This window comes from Lampetra planeri, chromosome 10, assembly GCF_965212315.1.
Source record: "Lampetra planeri chromosome 10, kcLamPlan1.2.h2, whole genome shotgun sequence".
In the NCBI taxonomy this organism is placed as follows: Eukaryota; Metazoa; Chordata; class Hyperoartia; order Petromyzontiformes; family Petromyzontidae; genus Lampetra; species Lampetra planeri.
This window is the reverse complement of record NC_136116.1, coordinates 8,997,483-9,015,353: the sequence shown is the minus strand read 5'-3', so window position 1 is coordinate 9,015,353 and position 17,871 is coordinate 8,997,483. Positions and strand designations below refer to the sequence as shown.

At 46.9% G+C, this 17,871-nt stretch overlaps 1 protein-coding gene across 1 annotated transcript in view; it reads left to right on the top strand.

Moving 5' to 3' along the window:
* The first annotated feature begins 10,340 nt into the window (after positions 1-10,340).
* The window catches only part of LOC144720974 (arf-GAP with GTPase, ANK repeat and PH domain-containing protein 1-like), a 111,538-nt gene continuing 104,007 nt past the window's right edge, over positions 10,341-17,871 (top strand). Inside the window, exon 1 of the mRNA XM_078598201.1 lies at positions 10,341-10,857. Coding sequence (XP_078454327.1) covers positions 10,692-10,857 — 166 coding nt within the window. The 5' untranslated portion in view covers positions 10,341-10,691. The remainder of the gene's footprint in view (positions 10,858-17,871) is intronic.

Here is a 17,871-nt window from a genome sequence, read left to right as displayed (position 1 = left end):
ACAACAGCTGTTTACAATGCGGTCGACCGTTTGGGATTTTTGACCGCACCGCTTGCAGGTTGCCGAATCTTTGATGAGTCATTTGTGCGTCATCAGCTGACCGCATCGACCATGCCCGGTCCTGCTTCGGTTGATGGTCGACCATTCCAACGCCAGTGAATTCCCATTGAGATGATTGAAAACATTTCATCATCGTCATCATCATCGTCAAAAGCAGTTACATTTCGCATCATCATCAGCACACTCGTGAGAACTGACAAATAACCATCGTGATTACGGTGTCATCATCATCAGCACACTCGTGAGCACTGAAGAGTAGCCATCGTGATTACGGTGTCATCGTCAGCAAGGGCTGTTAAAGCGCGCGTTATCTCTATAAACACATTTACAGTATTGGTGGGCATTTAAACAGTACCAACGTCGTCATCACCACCGTTATCAACAACAGCACGGGCCAGAGCTCGTGATAATTTTCGTGGAATGATACATTTGTTGTAAATGAAAAAAATAGCGTAAAAAATTCCCGCTGGCTTCATAGTGTCATGGTTCACAGTGGACTCGTCAGCATCTAACCCTCTACTGCATAGACCGGCACGGGTGTATGAATAGGATGGGTAATGGGGATAACGTGCTTTGCGGGGAAGTTAACAGTGCTAGTCCTCTGAATATACTCGCCCCTGCCATAGGAATGTGGAATGTCAGCCACGATGAACCAGGGTTTTGTATGATCGGTTACCCCATGAAATACCGGTAATTATTGGGTACCTGTTTTCCGCACATATAGAAATAAACAGTTTGAGAATAGGGTTTCCCCTTTTTTCTGGCAACAAAACAGGTGTTAAGATGTTAAAACACAAAACTGAAACCTTTTACAAGGAATCACGTCTGCATTAATCACAATACATGTGGTCAGAATGCAAACCACAAGTATTGTGGTTAATGCAGACATTATTCCTTGTATAAGGTTTCAGTTTGGTGTTTTAACATCTTAACAGTTGTTTTGTTGCCAGAAAAAAGGGGTAAAAATATTTTCATATTGTGGTACTGGCAAAGGAGGTCCCATGAAATAAACGGTTTGTTTTAACTTTTTTATTTACTTGAGAAACGAAGAGAAATGGTCGGCACCATGGATTGGCGTTCCAGAAGTTCACTGCTTCGATTCGATCTCTCAACGTGGCAGTTTAAACGGCGGGGCACGTTTTTTTGTCAGTCAGCCCTATAATTAGCTAGGCCACAGTTATTTGATTGACAGGCTCCCTGTGGCGGGGAACAGTGTGAGTACACGCATCTTTGACAAAAAAAAATATGCCTAGTCATTGTGGAAGAGTAGACCAAACACCTTCTCGAGCTTCCTTGAGTGGAGGCCCTTCTGCCAGCAGTGGCATGAGCGAGAGATTGCAAAGCTGCACCTTTCACCCATAACTGAGCAACACAGGCAATTGCACAACGCGGTGCCGCTTGTACATTTAATGATATTACACGTCGATCATAGTTCGATTCTCGAACACGGCTAAAACATCAGCGGTGAAGTGATACCAGAACCAGAACTGTCTTCCACCCTTTCACCAACTCGCAACCGATCAGCGTGGTGCAGTGTGGTCAAAAATGCGGCGTGCGGCGGAGACAAATTCGTGGCCGGACTTTATTTATCGTGAACATTTTTGTTTTTTGGAATGCAGCGGTGCGGGCTTAACAACTTTTCAGCTTTACCTTTCGTGATGCGACTGGCAACCACGTCGATGACAGAACATTTTCAGAAGGCAAGCACCACCTAGTGTGGAAAATAGTCAATGCAAGGGACATCGGCAGTAGTTCTGTGATGTCTTCTTTCAGAGGACGCGTTCCCCTAACAAGGGGCGATGTTAAATTCTTTCAGTTTAGAGCTCCAGAGCCGAAACAACATGTACTTACAGGCACGGGGGTTGCATTGTTACTTAGCATCCAATCTTACAGAATTCCAGAATCGTCACTGCTAAGTTTCACTCCATGTAATTCGCTGTTTTCTGGCCGCTGTGAGTGCGTGACCGGCGGATTTTGTTTTGTTTAATTAACACCTAGAGAGTTCCCAGTGGCAAATGTAATAAAAGCACAATTAGGAGAATATATAGAGTCAGAGCCAGAAGACTTTCGTAGTCAGAGCCAGAAGACTGCTTCTTCTGACACGTTGCTAACGCCTCAGCAGATCCACGCCACCACGGGGATTGGAGACGACCCCGGTTGACACGAGGCTGATCTTCACCACCACCATCGCCTTGTCCTGCGCTCTGCGTGGCGGGGAGCGCAGGGTAGGGTTGCCTGGCGGGGTCTCGTAAGCTACCCCCCCCCCCCCCCATCATGATGGTGGTGGTGGTAGTACAATAGATGATGGCAGTACGAGAGTTGACGATGATGACGGTGCAGTGATTGGCAGCAGTGGCGCGGCGTGGTTGGAACGGCCCCTTCTTCGTAGCACGGCGCCTCCGTCACAACGCCCCCCCCCCCCCGGTGCAGTTGCACCGCCTGCGCACGCGATTGTAAGACAATAATAATAATTGTGGCGAGAGCCAATGGGTTAATTGTAAACTGCGATTCGCAAGGGGGCGCTGTCATCTCACAATCGAGTTGAGTTTAGGTGGCGAGCACGTGGCTGGCGAGCGATCAATTAAGAAAACAAGACGACGCTCACAACAAGCAGCGGGGCGCCGGGCGTCTAAAGCACGTTGCTGCGGGCGCGTCTCTATAATCTGTTGTGACCAGATGTGTCTAACTTTATTGGCACACGACTGGGATGCGACTTACGCTTTTAATCGGTAGAAAATAGAAGAGTTTAATTAAAGTTATCAGTACATTCCAGGGTTCGGCAACCAACGTAACAAGAAGAGCCTTTTTTTTTGTTTTCGAATTCGGTCAAAAGCAACCCTCAATATTACATGAGCCGTCAATTCACGTCGATACGAAACGGTCTTGAATAAATGTCACCGTTCAGTCTTTAAAGAACCGCATGTTGCCCACCCTTGGACTAGAATTGGGATCGACACGTGGCGGCGGGGCAGTGGTGAGCGCACTGCCCTTTGATGTCGCGTTACAGCCCCATGACTCGCGCCGCGCCGAATTCAGTTGCCAGCGGACGAGGACATCAGCGGCGAGTGACATCTGAATTAGTCCACCCCCATTTCACCAATCTCCACGGAACCAGCATGGTGAAGTATGGTCAAACAAACCCTCCCATGGCCAACACGACGGCGGACGCCTCCATCGAGCAGTGGATTGACAAAGGTCTGTAAATTATTGCTATTATCAACCAGTGATTATCTCTAGATTTGACACTTTCGTGACTGCAAGGATTCATACTCTTAGTTTTTTCGGTAAAGTCACATAGGTAAAAAATGAAATTAAAATTGGGACCATCACAGCCAGATTTGCTGATACAGCAAATCTGGCTGTGACGGTCCCACCTGATGACGGAGACTTGTGCCTCCGAAACGTCGTGATTTTTATTATTTTATTTTTATTAATTTTAATTTAATTTTTTACCTACAATGACTTTACCGAAAAAACTAAGAGTATAGTGATTATCTCATTAGAAATAAGCTAACTGGAAATCCATTGTTAGGTGTACAACTGAAAAACACGTGGGCCAAATGTTAATATTTTATAACGAAGCATTTATTATAACATGAATATCCGTGACGAACTGCATTGCAGTACTTTGAGTCGAGTGCAGAGCATGCCCTGCGGTACTGACAGTGTCCTTGTTCTCGTTCACGTTGTGACCGCGAATCACATTTCTCGTGAATAATTTGTGTCACTAAAAAATACTCTTGTATGTATTCTGGACTTCCTTCGCACCGTACGTAGCCAAACGTGCTCACCGGTGATGCGGGGGGGGGATGACAACAAACTAAACACAAAAAGCAGTTTTCAAGAAATGAGTTTGAAATCTTGAGTAAGTTAAGAGGAAACCACCTCTCAAACTGTTCTTTCATATTTGTGGCTCAAGGACCCTCGCATACTGTCGTGTGAAGTGTGGAGTTGCGAGGTTGAAGGGGAGGGGGGGAACTTGCCCTTGGACAACAGAGAGCTTCAGACGAAGGTTTGTATTGTGACCTTCCCGTTGTGTTGCACGCCTTCATTTCATGTTTGTTGTAACGGGTGGTGGTGCCTATGCACGTGGCCTGTATTCCAGCGAGGGTTGGCGTCGAGGAGGTGCCATTCCCTGGCTCGCCAGGCGACGACAGGAAAGCACGGACAGCCGTCATATTTCATCTATAACAGTGTTCTTCACTCACTTTCATCGGGGGGGGGGGGGGGGGGCACTTTTGCCAATATGACATCAGTGTGAGGACCGCCACTCATTTGAAACCATTGGGGTTCGACAGCGCGATTTTGGTGTTGTCACGTGTTGTTGTCACGTGTTGTTGTTGTGTATTGTCGGTGGTTGCACGTCAGGGCCTGCACCAAAGGCCACCAGGAGTGGCTCGCGGGCCCTGCAATGGAAAACGCGGATCTGTAAAGCGTTCCTGTCCTAACACACGTAGGGTTTTTTTCGGGGTGCACCGGTTTTCTCCATTTTCCTATTAATCATTCATTCATTGGATGAAAAGTATCTTAATGTACAGAGGACTGCGAAGCTGTGGCAAATTTTGCCGGTGGCTCACCGTCTGGCCACCTTCCCGCTTGGCTGTGGTTTTCTCGGCAACTGCGAGATACAATTTGCACGAACGACGCGATATTAAAGTAAACATTGCTATTGAATGTGTAGATCACGTGCCCGTTCGAAAAATTGCACTTGCATCCTGTGTTGGTAATAATGATAAAAATAAATGATTCTACCACGGAAACCGGGAACCCAGGCAAAATTCATTTGGCTTTAATGGCCATTCTTGATACTGATATATGGGTTTTGCCTCCATGCGCCTTCGCCTGATTAAATAAACGATATTATCTCTTTAAGAGGCTGTTTGCAACTCGGAGTAAAACCAAAAAAAAAATCCGTATTCAATTCCCAAGGCTGTGTATACTCGCTGTGCAGGTGCCGAATGGATTCTTTGTGCACCGCAGGATCATGAGAGATGATGGTTCAGCGGAGCCTTCATCGAGCAGCGGATTGATGGTGGCTGCTTTTAATGTCAAGCGCTGCTGCAGAGCATCAAAATGCCGCCTTCAGTTTTGTGATACTGCGTTGGCATTGGTGCACAAGCACCGATAAAAACTAAACACATTCATCAATAACAAATTCCCTAACAGGAAAAATGAATAAATATTTATACGTACGTTTTGAGCAATAATACTTTTTCATAGCAGATCCGTTGATATGTCTGCTATGAAGAAGGGCCATTTCCCCAAAAACATCACATGTTAAATATTTTTTTCCTTTTCGGACGTTGGTGTTATTTACAAATCCTCTGAGTGTTTTTGTTGTTGCTGCATAATTTAACCCAAGTCATTTAGTGCGACACAATGACATTGCTTGATAATGCTAACAGAGACATCGCCCACATATAAGGAGAGCGGCGTTAATGACGAACCACGTAACAATTAGGGGAAGGGCTGACGTGGCACACGTATGAGGCATTATGTAAATGGTGTGGGCCGGTGTAATTGGTCCTTTTCCTCGCGGACTCTTTAATAGCCCAGCAGACGTGGTGGGCTCTCTCCCAAAGGCAGTTGTGCGGGCCATCTGCCAACCTGAATTATAATCGGCGCTGGGTGCCATGTTTTCTCAAATTATACTTGACACGTTTTTGGTGCAAGGTTCTTCGCTCTTGTACGTTCTCGGTGGAACTTCCCTTATTCTCATTGATGTAGAGGGCCCACTATTGTCCCCGCATATCTGCGACAATAAGCCTGGCGGCTCAGCGGTAGAGCGAGTGATTCGCAATGAGAAGATTGCGAGTTAAAATCCTGATTGGGGGTTGGACTTAACCCATCATTCATCTGGGGGTCGATCAAATTATTTACCACTTTATTTGTCCTATGGATAGACCCCCCTCTCTCCCCACAATTGGAATGCAGAATTTCACTGGCTCACCGCTGTTAATAGGAGATGAGCAACATGGCCATGCTCACTTGAGCAGGAAATCACTTTGAATTGACTCGTGAATAATATGATGGATTTTCTGGTGACTTATCCACGGGGGAAAAAATGTGGATAATAGGAAGAAGATTAGGGTTTCTGTGGCAGCATTTGTAGGTGAATGTTTCAAGTGTTCATGGGGAAATCTGAATGGATTTGGTGCCACCTTTTGTTGATCCCTTGTATCTGCAAGTAATATTCAGATATGGGGATGAATTCAGCACTGCTGAGAGACCACTTTCGGGTAACACCTCTTGTGTGCAAATATACGTGGATAACAGGAATAACAGGCTATGGGTAATATAATTAGTGGGTAATAGGGACGCGGATGATGTAAATATCATTGTATTCCACTCTATGTATTTTAAAGTAGAGAATGTGCCTGACAGAACGTCCTCCGTGGAAATAGAGCAATGAAATTAGCTCGCGTGCAGGTGCAACGCGGATTTTTCTATCACAGGATCGTGGGCCATGGCGAAGGCTTGAGGAGGCATTTTTCCAGCATTGGATTGATCATGGCTGGTGATGATTATTTTAAAGGCTGCACTTATGACTGACATTGACTGATGGTTAAACAGTCATAATAATAGGCAACATTTGAGAAAATACATGGCTGCAGTACTGTAATCTAATACCAGTGTTCTAAACGGAGGCCAAGTGAATGCTTAGTGAGGACAGAAGTGAGCAAGCAAACAAAACACCTTCTCACGAAGAACCTTCAAAACCGAGCTTTGCTGATGGCATTGCCGATTCCACTTGAGGTGAGAGAGGAAGCTCGATTGGGAGTGATGTCAAATGACTCTAACGGTACCTTTTGCAACGTGAGCTTTGCAATGCACATTGATCGCCTGCATTTTTACGGTCCCGGTGTGCCAGATATTCGCTGCTCTCCCCACCCCATCTACCCGCTTCCCGCATGATTTTTCTGGGATGTATTGTTTCGCAGAGCCTCAACATTACCACTGCCACTGGTTAGAAAACGATAATTGCACTCCAGCAGAGAGTTTAGGGGGTCCTCAGCAGATCGTTTGTCAGAAGTGGAATTCCACGGATATGCTTAAAAGATAAATGTTCTCACTATTCTCAGTCCACCAATGAATGAAGGCCTCCTACAATTTCGGTAATTGGAGATATTGACCATACCTCACTCTACTGGCGAGCGCAGGTTGGTGAAGGGGGGTGGGGGGAGGGGGGCTGGACCGGCTCTGATATCACTCATCTCCCATGTTAGCCATGGTCAGAAATCGAACTGCTTCAACCCAAAATTTTGGGGAGTGCAAAATTGCGTGAACTTTTTGGGATAATAAAAATAAATGTTGATAATAAAGCAGATGGTCATTAATAGTCGCTGAGCAGTTGTGCAGCATCAGTGCCGAGGTAATTGAAAGCGCTTTTGCAGCATGCTTTAGCAAGAAGTGCGTTTTACTGCTTTTTTATTGATCCAGATGCACTTGGCTCTGCCTATGAAAGTAAGTGCTATGATATCACCACTAGATCTGGAAACAACCCACCATGCACTCACCGGGTAGAGCATTTCATCGATGAGCAGGTTATTTAAATAGTCCCAACCTTGCGATAACATTGCACTGACATTTCAGCGACGTCGCAAGTCTCAACTCAGCAACTTTAGGACATACACCGACTGACGACTGTTTCCCACCAACCCGCACTGACCAACGTGGTGAATTATGGGTCAAACAACCCCCCCGTGAGCAACATGGCGTAGGATGGCCTTCATCTAGCAGTAGATTGACGTAGGTTTGTTAAATTATCGTGTTGATATGTATGCCGTTTTTATTCACAAGCACCTATAAACAGGTGTTGCCGTGAAGATTTAACACAGTGCAGTCTTTGAAGTGGCACTGAAATCCAAGGAGATTATGTATTGATATATAATCACGTATAGCTTCAGAACTAATTCACGCGTTGGTAAATACTCACTTTCGTACAATGTTTGGCAACGTTTTGCCAAGCTCTTCATTCGCAAACACATTTAAACTTGCTAAGGTAATGTGTTTCAGCCATTTCGTTTAGGTGTGAATGCGGCTTACGGAGTTGAGGACCGAGGCTTTTCTCTCCAGATTGTTTTCAATTTAACAATGGAACTGGCAAGAGGAACCGCTAAACACGTGAGCCCTTTGTGATGTTTTTTTTCCTATCAAGCATAAGTTTCGTTACTGAGCGGTTGTGGGGCAACAACGGAGGGCGAGGCCACTTAAGATGCAGTTGCGGTTTCCATTTAAAATGAAATTAACGGAAATTCAAGTGACATTTAAAATGCACAAAATGAAAGCAAAGCGTTATGGAGATCAAATTATTTGTATTCACGCACACCGGCTGACGCCGCAGTGACGCATTTAAAAGTACCAAAATTACTTTCGTCATGAATTGGGTAAATATATGTCTATTAGTGGCCATTGATTAATTAGCATGCGTATCAAATCCCATTTAAATATAAAATAGTTTTTTATCATTATACATTCAGAGTTAAATTGAGCCTTGTTAGATTAAATAGCTACAGTTTATTGCTGTCAGGAGAATATATATAATAAGCACAGAGGCAGGCGGCCGTGCTACTCGCCTTTATAGGTGCTGATAGCTGGCAGCACTTGCCTCAACACCCTATGCAGGCTACATGGAAGATCTATATATAGTGCAATGCTTGTGGTGGGGTAAATAGTGGGTGCCTTCTCTTTTCAACGTGGCCACTCGCTGCACATTTTTGTGCTCGTTTTAAATTGGACAATTCTTCACATCCAAAACATATCAACTGCAGAGCTTGGGCAGTTGTTGGCGCCGGTTGTAGCTGAGTGGTTTCCCATGCTTCCGTGCGTTTTACAAATCCTTTGGCATTTTGAGATGCATGAATGATGCTATATACAGATCTAATGTTCTTATGAAATGTGTCCTTAACACAGAGAGGCTCCATGTACTCGGCATTTTGTCCTTTACTTCTGTGAAATAGGAATAATTGTAGAACCCTTCATCAGCCGACTGCTGGATGGAGGCATCCCTGTGCCGTGTCAGTCATTGAAATTGTTCAAGCATGCTTCCCCCATGCAGCTCAGTGTGGGCTTGTGTAGGGGTGCCAAGGACCGTTTTAGAAATCACTCGTAACTGATGTGAGCCGCGACGTGGAATCGAACCCGAGGCCATCACCAGGTTCATAGTGCAGTGCGCTAACCACTGTGCCACCGCTCCACCCGCAAGCATAATATATATTTAAAAGTTTTGCTGTCTGGCTGGTGCGAGGGCAGGCAAGTGTTGCCGTGGTGACATCACCACGCACATCTGTGTGATCACATCGCTCACATCCCGTGGCGTTCAGCCGGGTTCCTGAGTCCGCGTTCATGTCACCCCCCCCCCACTCCACCCTGATCGTGGACCCCACGCAAATGCACGGGCAGTGCTAGCATTAGGTTCAAACAAGGTTCAGTCCTTTGTCTTTCCGACTGCTGGTTTAAAGGCTGCCCGCTCTGTTGCCAGTCATGCGATTTGTTTTAAGCATCCTCAATGCTGGTCAATGTGGGTTGGCGAAAGGTGTAATAATAATAATTATAAAAATCAATTTGTAACGCGTAATAAATATCGCGAAACAGACGAACCATGCGAACTCGGGAACGCACGTGGGTCACGGGTACGCGAGTGCCAGCCTTCAGCTGACCTACAACAGGGAGTTTGAACGGTTCCCATGCGGAGCAGGAGAGAGTTCCAGATTAAAGGTGCAGCCGCAGGGAGAATGCCCCTCTCAGCCAGGACGGCCCTGACTCTGGGGACCATCAGCAAATCTTGGGACCATCACCAGATTTCGGGATTGTGCTCCTTCGAACACGGCGGCTTCACGGGGTTGCCAGTGGCCCATCACTCCTTCAGATATCTCTTCCGGGAATTAAAACTTCAGGCGGCCAGGTTGACAGCTCAGGCCGCTAACCATTGTGCCACCGTTGATTCCACCTTGCCTATGAAATGTACGGACGATCACGACAACAACAAAAAAATCTCCTAAAACGCAGCAAACTTTTCTCGTCACTGGAAGCCTGGGATGCGATTAAATCCATTGTGCTCAAATCCTCCTCTGCATTCTCCTCCCTCCCCTCCTCTCCCCCCCCAGCACCCATCCTACATCCCCACCCCACGCTGCATATGTTTGGCAGCAACTGTACACGTCGAGAGGGGTGGGCGGGAGGGAAGGAGGGGTGGCGGAGCAAACCATTCGTGCCTAGGACTTGGGGGTACGAGGTGATCGCGGATAGGGGAGTGGGTGGGTGGGTGGTGGAGAAACAAGGCTGCAGGGGAGACCATAGAGCAGTATTTAACGGGGAGTTTCCTCAACAGAGCGCTGGCGGATGGGAAGAGGTGCCCGGCAATAGCCCGCCGGTTGGTGAGTGGGGGGTGACTCGCCCGCTCGGGTTTTGGTGCCTCTTTTTAGCTTTCTCTTTTTTTGATTTGCCGCGGTGGAGCACCATGGTGGTCCGCCCCATAAGAGCGTGAGCGGCCGGGATTTTTTGTTGTTGTCCCGAGCGATCCGACGAGGAGCCGGCGGGCGACGTGCGGCTGGGCTGGGGGGGGGGCGAGTGAGCGGAACGGGAGCGAGGGAGGAGCGGAACGAGACAAAGAGACGGGAAGGGGAGAGGCGATGAATTTCCAGCAGCAGCAGCTGTCCATCTCGGCTGCCATTCGCGCCGAGATCCAGCGGTTCGAGAGCGTCCACCCCAACATCTACGCCATCTACGACCTCCTGGAGCGCGTGGAGGAACCGTCGGTGCAGAACCAGCTGCGAGAACACATCATCTGCATCGAGGGTGAGTCCTCCTCCTCCACCCTTCACCCCCCCCCCTCTCTCCAATAAAGAGGAGCATGCAGAGGTCACGCCGTGACCTTTCCAGGCAATTGTTTTTGATTAATATACGGGTCCAGGAGCGGTGTCGTGCTGACGGACGTCATGCAAACTGATGCCACTTAACAAAATAACACTGCCCGTGTCATGCACCACCACCACGCTGCAGTGCATCAACTTGTATTGTTATATTGAGTCACAAGGATAATTTAAAGATTGTCACAGAACAGTGCTCATTGCCAAGGTTTTTTTTAATAAATATTCAATACAGTGGATTATTAGCCACGAATTTTCGACAGAAAATGAAAATAAGGGAAAAAAAATCTCTTTTTATTGCCTTGATGACAGAGTGTTATTGATGGTTCCTGTGAGTGTAATAAGCTTACTCCATGGGTTTGTTTTTCAAACCGGGAAGTGAAGGGCGCTTTCTTGATGAGTGCCGTAACCATGCCACTGAGATGCACATATGTGCAGGCATCCAGTGTCTCGCGTTAGTCCTGCGAATGGCAATGTGTGCGTGTCGTTAAGCCTGCACCCAGACGTAACGGCTAACTGCTCAAGAGATCCGCGGTTATTTACTACCAGCGCTGTCTGTCCAAAAAACAAACGCATGCAGCAGAAGAGCCAGAAAAATCTTTACAGCCGGACAACTTGCCATTCATTGCATCGTGCGCAAGCGTCACGTTTTACTGCAGCTTCGAGGACCTCGTAGCGCTTGGTAATTTCGGCAGGATTAGTTGTCAATCGCCTCGGCATAGTCACCATCGCCATTCATGCCAGAGCCCCCGTTCCTTTTTTTTGTGAGAGCCAGAAAGAAATGAATGGATGTCTACCTGCCTCTCAAAACACCGCTGCCGGCACAGCCTTCACCACGGCCAATAATTTACCGTCGGACCTTGAATGAAGATGTACTGTACTACAGTGGGCCAGGCTCTGATCACTGACACAAATTGAGCTTCCATCGTTGTCGTCGCGGCCACTGACTTGGCTGCCTATTTTACGATGTCGCTCGCTTTTGTTCCCCAGCCATCATTTCCATTGGCGGCGGCGGTGTTGTTATTGTTGTTGTCCTCGTGGGCGCTTTGACCGTTGACCGGGGTGGGGATTCAATCGCTCGTGCACGCGTCGCTCAGCCAGCGTTGTCCGAACGGGACAACTCGGGTCGTCTCCGCGGTGACAAAGTCGCGTGGCGCAGCGAGTGGCTCCTGCTGAGTGAGTCGTCGTTCGTCCCTCACGCGCTGGCTCTGAGGAGTAAACATCACCAGCACACCAGGCCACTGTTTTATGCATAGTGGTGACTCGTACATGTGCTCTCCAGGGTCAACGCCCGCTTAGCTTCCGAGATGTGACAAGATTGGGCGCACTCCGGGTCTCCTTTGGTTATAGCCAAATGGCCAATCTCTTGGCAGGACCCTTCTGGAAAAGAGCGTTGAGACTCGCTGAGGCTTTCCTGGGTAAACAAGCACAAACTCACTAATAGGCTATGGATGATGCCAGTTGTCACACGAGCAGTGGGGCGATGTGGTGGGCAGCGGAGCAAAGTGCAGCAAAATGCATTGCTGTACTCTACTCCTATGCTCCCACATCTATGTGCTCTGCCTTCACCAACCCGTACTGACCAATATGGTGAGGTCCTCATCCAGCAGTGGAATGAGAAATGCTATATTCTGGGGTTCATTGCATGGCAGTAATGTTCATTACATGGCAATCAGACCAATCAATATTTTGTTTGTTCTCAGAGCTGGAACTGTGCGCAATAAAATTCAGACCCAAATTTAATTTCATGGGGTTTTTTTGCGTAGCAATTATTTGATGGCAAGGCTGAGACCAGCCACTGACCACACTCGAGTACCTCGTTTTGACCACAGGCAGCCGCTTGGATTTGGACCCAGGAATGTGCAGTGCCAGCTAAGCTCAAAGACGTCTGCACACAAGCGAATAAAATATTAACAAAGCTAGCGGTGTCACACATCGACAATGAATGCTGAAGGAAGCCAGAACAACAATAACAAAACCTTTCTTTAGCACCTTGGAGGTCTCAGGTCCTCCATTCGTGCTTAACAAACCAACCGCTATCTGTAGTTACAACAATTAAGAGATTAAAATCAGGTAAACAAATCACAGCTCATTGTCGCTCATTTAAATGTTATTACAATCCCGTTTAAACAATTACGTCTCGAGGCGTGGCATAACAAATGGACAGTGAAATTGGTGAATCTTCCCCTCTCACGATGCCTGGCGCATCGTGAGATGGGAAGTTCTGCCACGGTTGGCTTATAGGACGGAAGGCGTCTCTTAGTGGGCTTGCATCGAGTGAAGAGAGTTAGTGACCTGCGACATGAGACAGCAGATCAGTTAGGTTAGGGGGAGTGAGACCATTTGGAGGCTTATAAGCTAAAAGCTTTCCAGAGGTGATTGGCTTTTATTTATTTAATTGTATACTATGCATGGCAGGGAGCGGTGGCACGGTGGTGAATGCACTGCGCGATGAGCGCGGTGTCCTGAGTTCCGTTCCTGGCCACAGCAACCCGCAGCTATTTGGCTGGCAGTGTGAAGTATGGTCAAACAACCCTCAGGACCATCACAGCACTGGGAGACCTTCATCCAGGAGTGGATTGAAATAATGGATTGCAAATTAATTTTTATTTTATTTTTTTCCCTGCCATATACTTATATATGTTACAAACAAAATGCCCGATTAAGTGCTCGTGATATTGGATAAGCAGCAGCAATTTGTCGGGAAAGATTTTCCTTCAAGTGTTCCCTTTTGCCGGAGGGTCAAGTGCTCGTTGTCGTTTGGGGAAAAAAAACGTGAGAGAGGCATGTAATACTCATGTGATGGAGCCTCAATAATTATGTTACGTATAGACTTTGTGTCATGATGGAGGGCACTGTTGGAGAACTCCCACAGCGATTCACATTCTCTGGCTTTCCTTTTGGATTCTTAAAACTCTGATGACTCTTTGATATCTTCTTTACCCGACCTGCCATTACTAGCCGCACCTTGTTGATTTGTGCTGCACAAACAGCAATTAACCCAATCCTACTCATTATCTATAGTATATTTAAGGTCCTTTCTCTCGCTCTCTGTAAGCCTTAATATTACCTGAAGAAGGACCATCGTCCAAAATACAGAGATCCCACACCTACAATTAGCATGGTTGGCTACGCACGGTGCGAAAGAAGTTCAACATATATACATGCATGTCTGCATTGCTGACTTTGTGATTCCCAGCTGATTGCAATGTATAGAAAGCAGGCCCGCATGGACATACTTCCACGTGTAAGAATCTCGCTAAAAGAAAGGCATATTATTTGATTACTGTAGAAAACTTACGTGGGCAGGTGCTCCCCCTGAAATGTTTTAGCCCAGGAACTGCACCGTAAAATTGGGAGTAAAAGATTAATTTTAATGAATGTCCAGCGCATTTCAAATTGCCTAGAAGCAGAGCCATGCAGCCTTCAGTGCGAGCAATGTGGCCTACAGTGGCAGCAGCGTGTAGACCAGAGAGCCATATGGTCCGAGGTGATACGAGCGTGTAGTCTACAAAGACACACATACATACAAACCTCACTTTTATCTAAGTGGCAGTAAAAACAAAGCCTCGTTGAGGCCTGACAGGTGAGGGCACTCAGGTGACCATTTTGGAAGGGGGACATTTCACAGGGGGCAAATAATTTCCCCAAAAAAATGTCTTGCACATGTGCATTGTGCGTTCATTCTATAATATTAAACGGATAGAACATATAATTCTGTACACACCAAAAATTATTCGGTATTTATTTCAAAAAAATGTTTTACACTATATGAAAACAAACAGAAAAATGTGTCCATGACGTACAACGGCCATCCAAACATTAATGTCGCAGGTGGAAACTGCCACTTTTTGCACCACCCCCCCACCTCTGCCCCAGCTCGCCCCCTCTCCCGCTCCTGAGCTCACCTCTGGTTCACGGCAGTTGGGCAGAGGCCGTGTTTGGTTTTTACCTGCCGTGTTGGTTGCCGCGGTGTGGCGAGAGGGTCGAGAGGGTCGAGGGGGGGGTTGCACCTGGCTGAGAGCCCGAGAGTCTGGTCCAATGGATCGCGATGCACAGCGTGAAAATGTGTACATTGCGCTGACCCCCCTACCTACCAGCTGATTTATCACACCTACGCTTTTGCCACGGGCTGCCATGCGGTGAAGATTTATGCGGAAGGGCGACTTTTGTCTTCGCAGTGAGTTGGCGCACCCCAGTGTTTCGCGAGCGGTCTTTCTGTAACGTTGCGTGTCGGGTGGCGTTTGTCTCGCCTCCCTCGCAGGGGTTACGTTTTATTTGTGTTGTTTAGTAATATTGGCGAGGACTCTTGATATTATTTGTTTTACTTGGGCTTCTGCGCGCCTCGTAGATTTTACATTGAGAAATGTTAATATTAGCTCTTAAAAATCTGCGACTTCTTTGAGACCAGTTTGCACAGAGTTGACAGTTGGATTTTGAGTGCTGCTTGCCATGTAAAGATTAATTCCCCTGTAATACGATGAATGATTTGGGTTCACAATTTGATTCAAGAATCACGTTTTGTTTATGGAGTGATGAATGTAGTGCCTGATGTGACGTATCACGTATATCATCAGCCTGTTCAAAACGGGTTATAAAGCTGATTTTAAGAATTGCAGACCAATTAGCCTCTTTATCACATTGTTCACAGACATCACGTGGGAACAGATTAATGGAACTTCAGCCTACCCTGTGAGCTGGCTGAGTTGAAGAAACGCTTCTATACCATTGATCACACACACACACACAATCGATCATATTTTGGAAACGACAAATCTATACACCGTACGTACACACATGGTAAAAACAATTGGTTTTCACAATTTGATTCGATGCATCGTTACACGCCTCGTATTTTCTGCCATAAATTTCCAAAGCGTGCCTGCCGCATTATTCAACGCGAATGTTTAAAATACTGCGACATTGCTCGCAAGTCTAGGCTATTGTGCACTTGTCATAACGTACGTCCCATTGAAGGAAATAAAACAATCCAGTTGTTTGAAATTCAAGGCTTGAGTTGCATACATGATCTGCAAAATTGTCAGTACAGGTTGCCTCGCTGCTAGACTTATGCGAGCGCAAATTTCGATGTGCACGCCGCGTCCATCAACGTCTTCAGGTTTAAATTGAACGCGCTAAAATGTTTAGTTGAACACTAACACGGCAAGCGTTGTGCTTTTAAGAAAAACCGTAATGTAATTGGTGAAGGAGAATTCGTATGCTAGGGTCGTTTGGCAGAGGCTCTGCTCGAATCGCAGTGTTCCCATCTATAATTAATTCTCCGCGGAGACTTTGAGACGTCAGTTCATAAAAAAGGTGCAAATTGGAATGACTGTCTCGGCCTACTTGAGAGGAATCCCTGTAACGTGCCAGGGCCAACGCATTTTCAAACGTGAACGCGATTGTTTGCAAACCGCCCACGTATTTCTTTCCCCACCCCGACTGTATCGATGAAATGTGTTACTCCAGGTTTTAGAACGCCTGGAGAAGACACTAAGTCAGCATTATAGCAGAGCACAAGTTTTTTCAAAGGGGACCGGCCTTTTAAACTGGTGATAGGTTACTCAGAGGACATCCGTTGAAATAAAACGTGGGGGAGAACTCGCACGTTTTGCACGCATCGTCTGCATAAATGCATCCCTAATTGCAACCCCCTCACCGTCCCTCGCACACCCTCAAAACACGTGCTCATGAATATCAAGTGGCCGTGCACAAGAAATGGCTCTTGGCCAATAGCTCCAGAATACTGCAATACGCTTCGCAGATAAGTCATCGTGCTGCTTGTCATTGATAGAGATGCCTTAATCGGCGTAACATACGGCACTTTATTTCCGCCGTCTCTGGAGATGTGCCGCGGTGGCGAGATGTTAATTCCCTCGCCTGGTTTTCAGGATGTCGTGGGTTCAATCCCGACCCTGACGCCTGCATATTTCAAGTTTGCATGTTCTCCCCGTGGGTGCGTGGATTTTGTTTCTGGGTCCTCCAGATTTCTCCTCATTTCGAACCAAAATGTGTTTAGAGTATTTAGCTGATATAAATTTTCACACGATGAGCCACTTCTTTGAGCTATTATTTGTGGCCAGGTCGCTTCTGCAAATTTAAGAGCTGTACAGCTCGGTCGGCTTTACTCGGTCACATAAAAATAGTTGATAGTTTTTTGATTGTATCGTGCCCGCTTTGCCAACATAAATCATTGGCGCGGTGCCCTCTTTAGATTGGCATCACAGTCGGTTGCGCGGCGCCGGGGGCTCACGAGCTATAGCTCAGCTTTGGGGGCCTCTTTGGACAGCGATTTCATTTCACGCGGCTCGTAGCCGCACAATGCATACCTCTTCCAAACGGTCCACAAACCATATCCATCCATCGATGGAGGAGTCTCAGAACAACGTGGGCAATAGAAGAACGGTTGAGCGGAGATCAGCATTGGAACATTTTATTCGGTTCTGGATGGGGAAAGAGGTTCCCTCGCCCATGCGAAATTTACCACGATGGATACACTTTTTAGAGCGGTTTTTGTTGCTAATCCTTCATTGAAGGAGCACAGATTACAGTGGGGTTACTGTGGACCACAAAATAATACCACAGTAGTCTGTACTCCTTCAACGGAGGAAGAGCAAAAGAACACGATCTCTCCCCTGAAGCCCTTCTCGTGGCCAGCAGACTTCGACATTGCCATTTAGCTCCCGAACACATTTCCATATGCAACAGAATAGAAAGTTGAGGGCTCTCTCTCGGAGATGAATATCCTTTTACCGTCGCTGGGTTCTTCGCAATGCCAACCTCTAACCAGCGACCACGTTTGTTCCACAGGGCATTTGTCCAGGAAGCTCGCTCATGAATACTCGCACGTGGACCCTTGTAGACAAATAAATCCCAGCGAGTTCTTCGGTTGTTCAAACCGACGTGTTTGATTGCCTGAATGGTGGCTTGTGTCTTCTGTGAA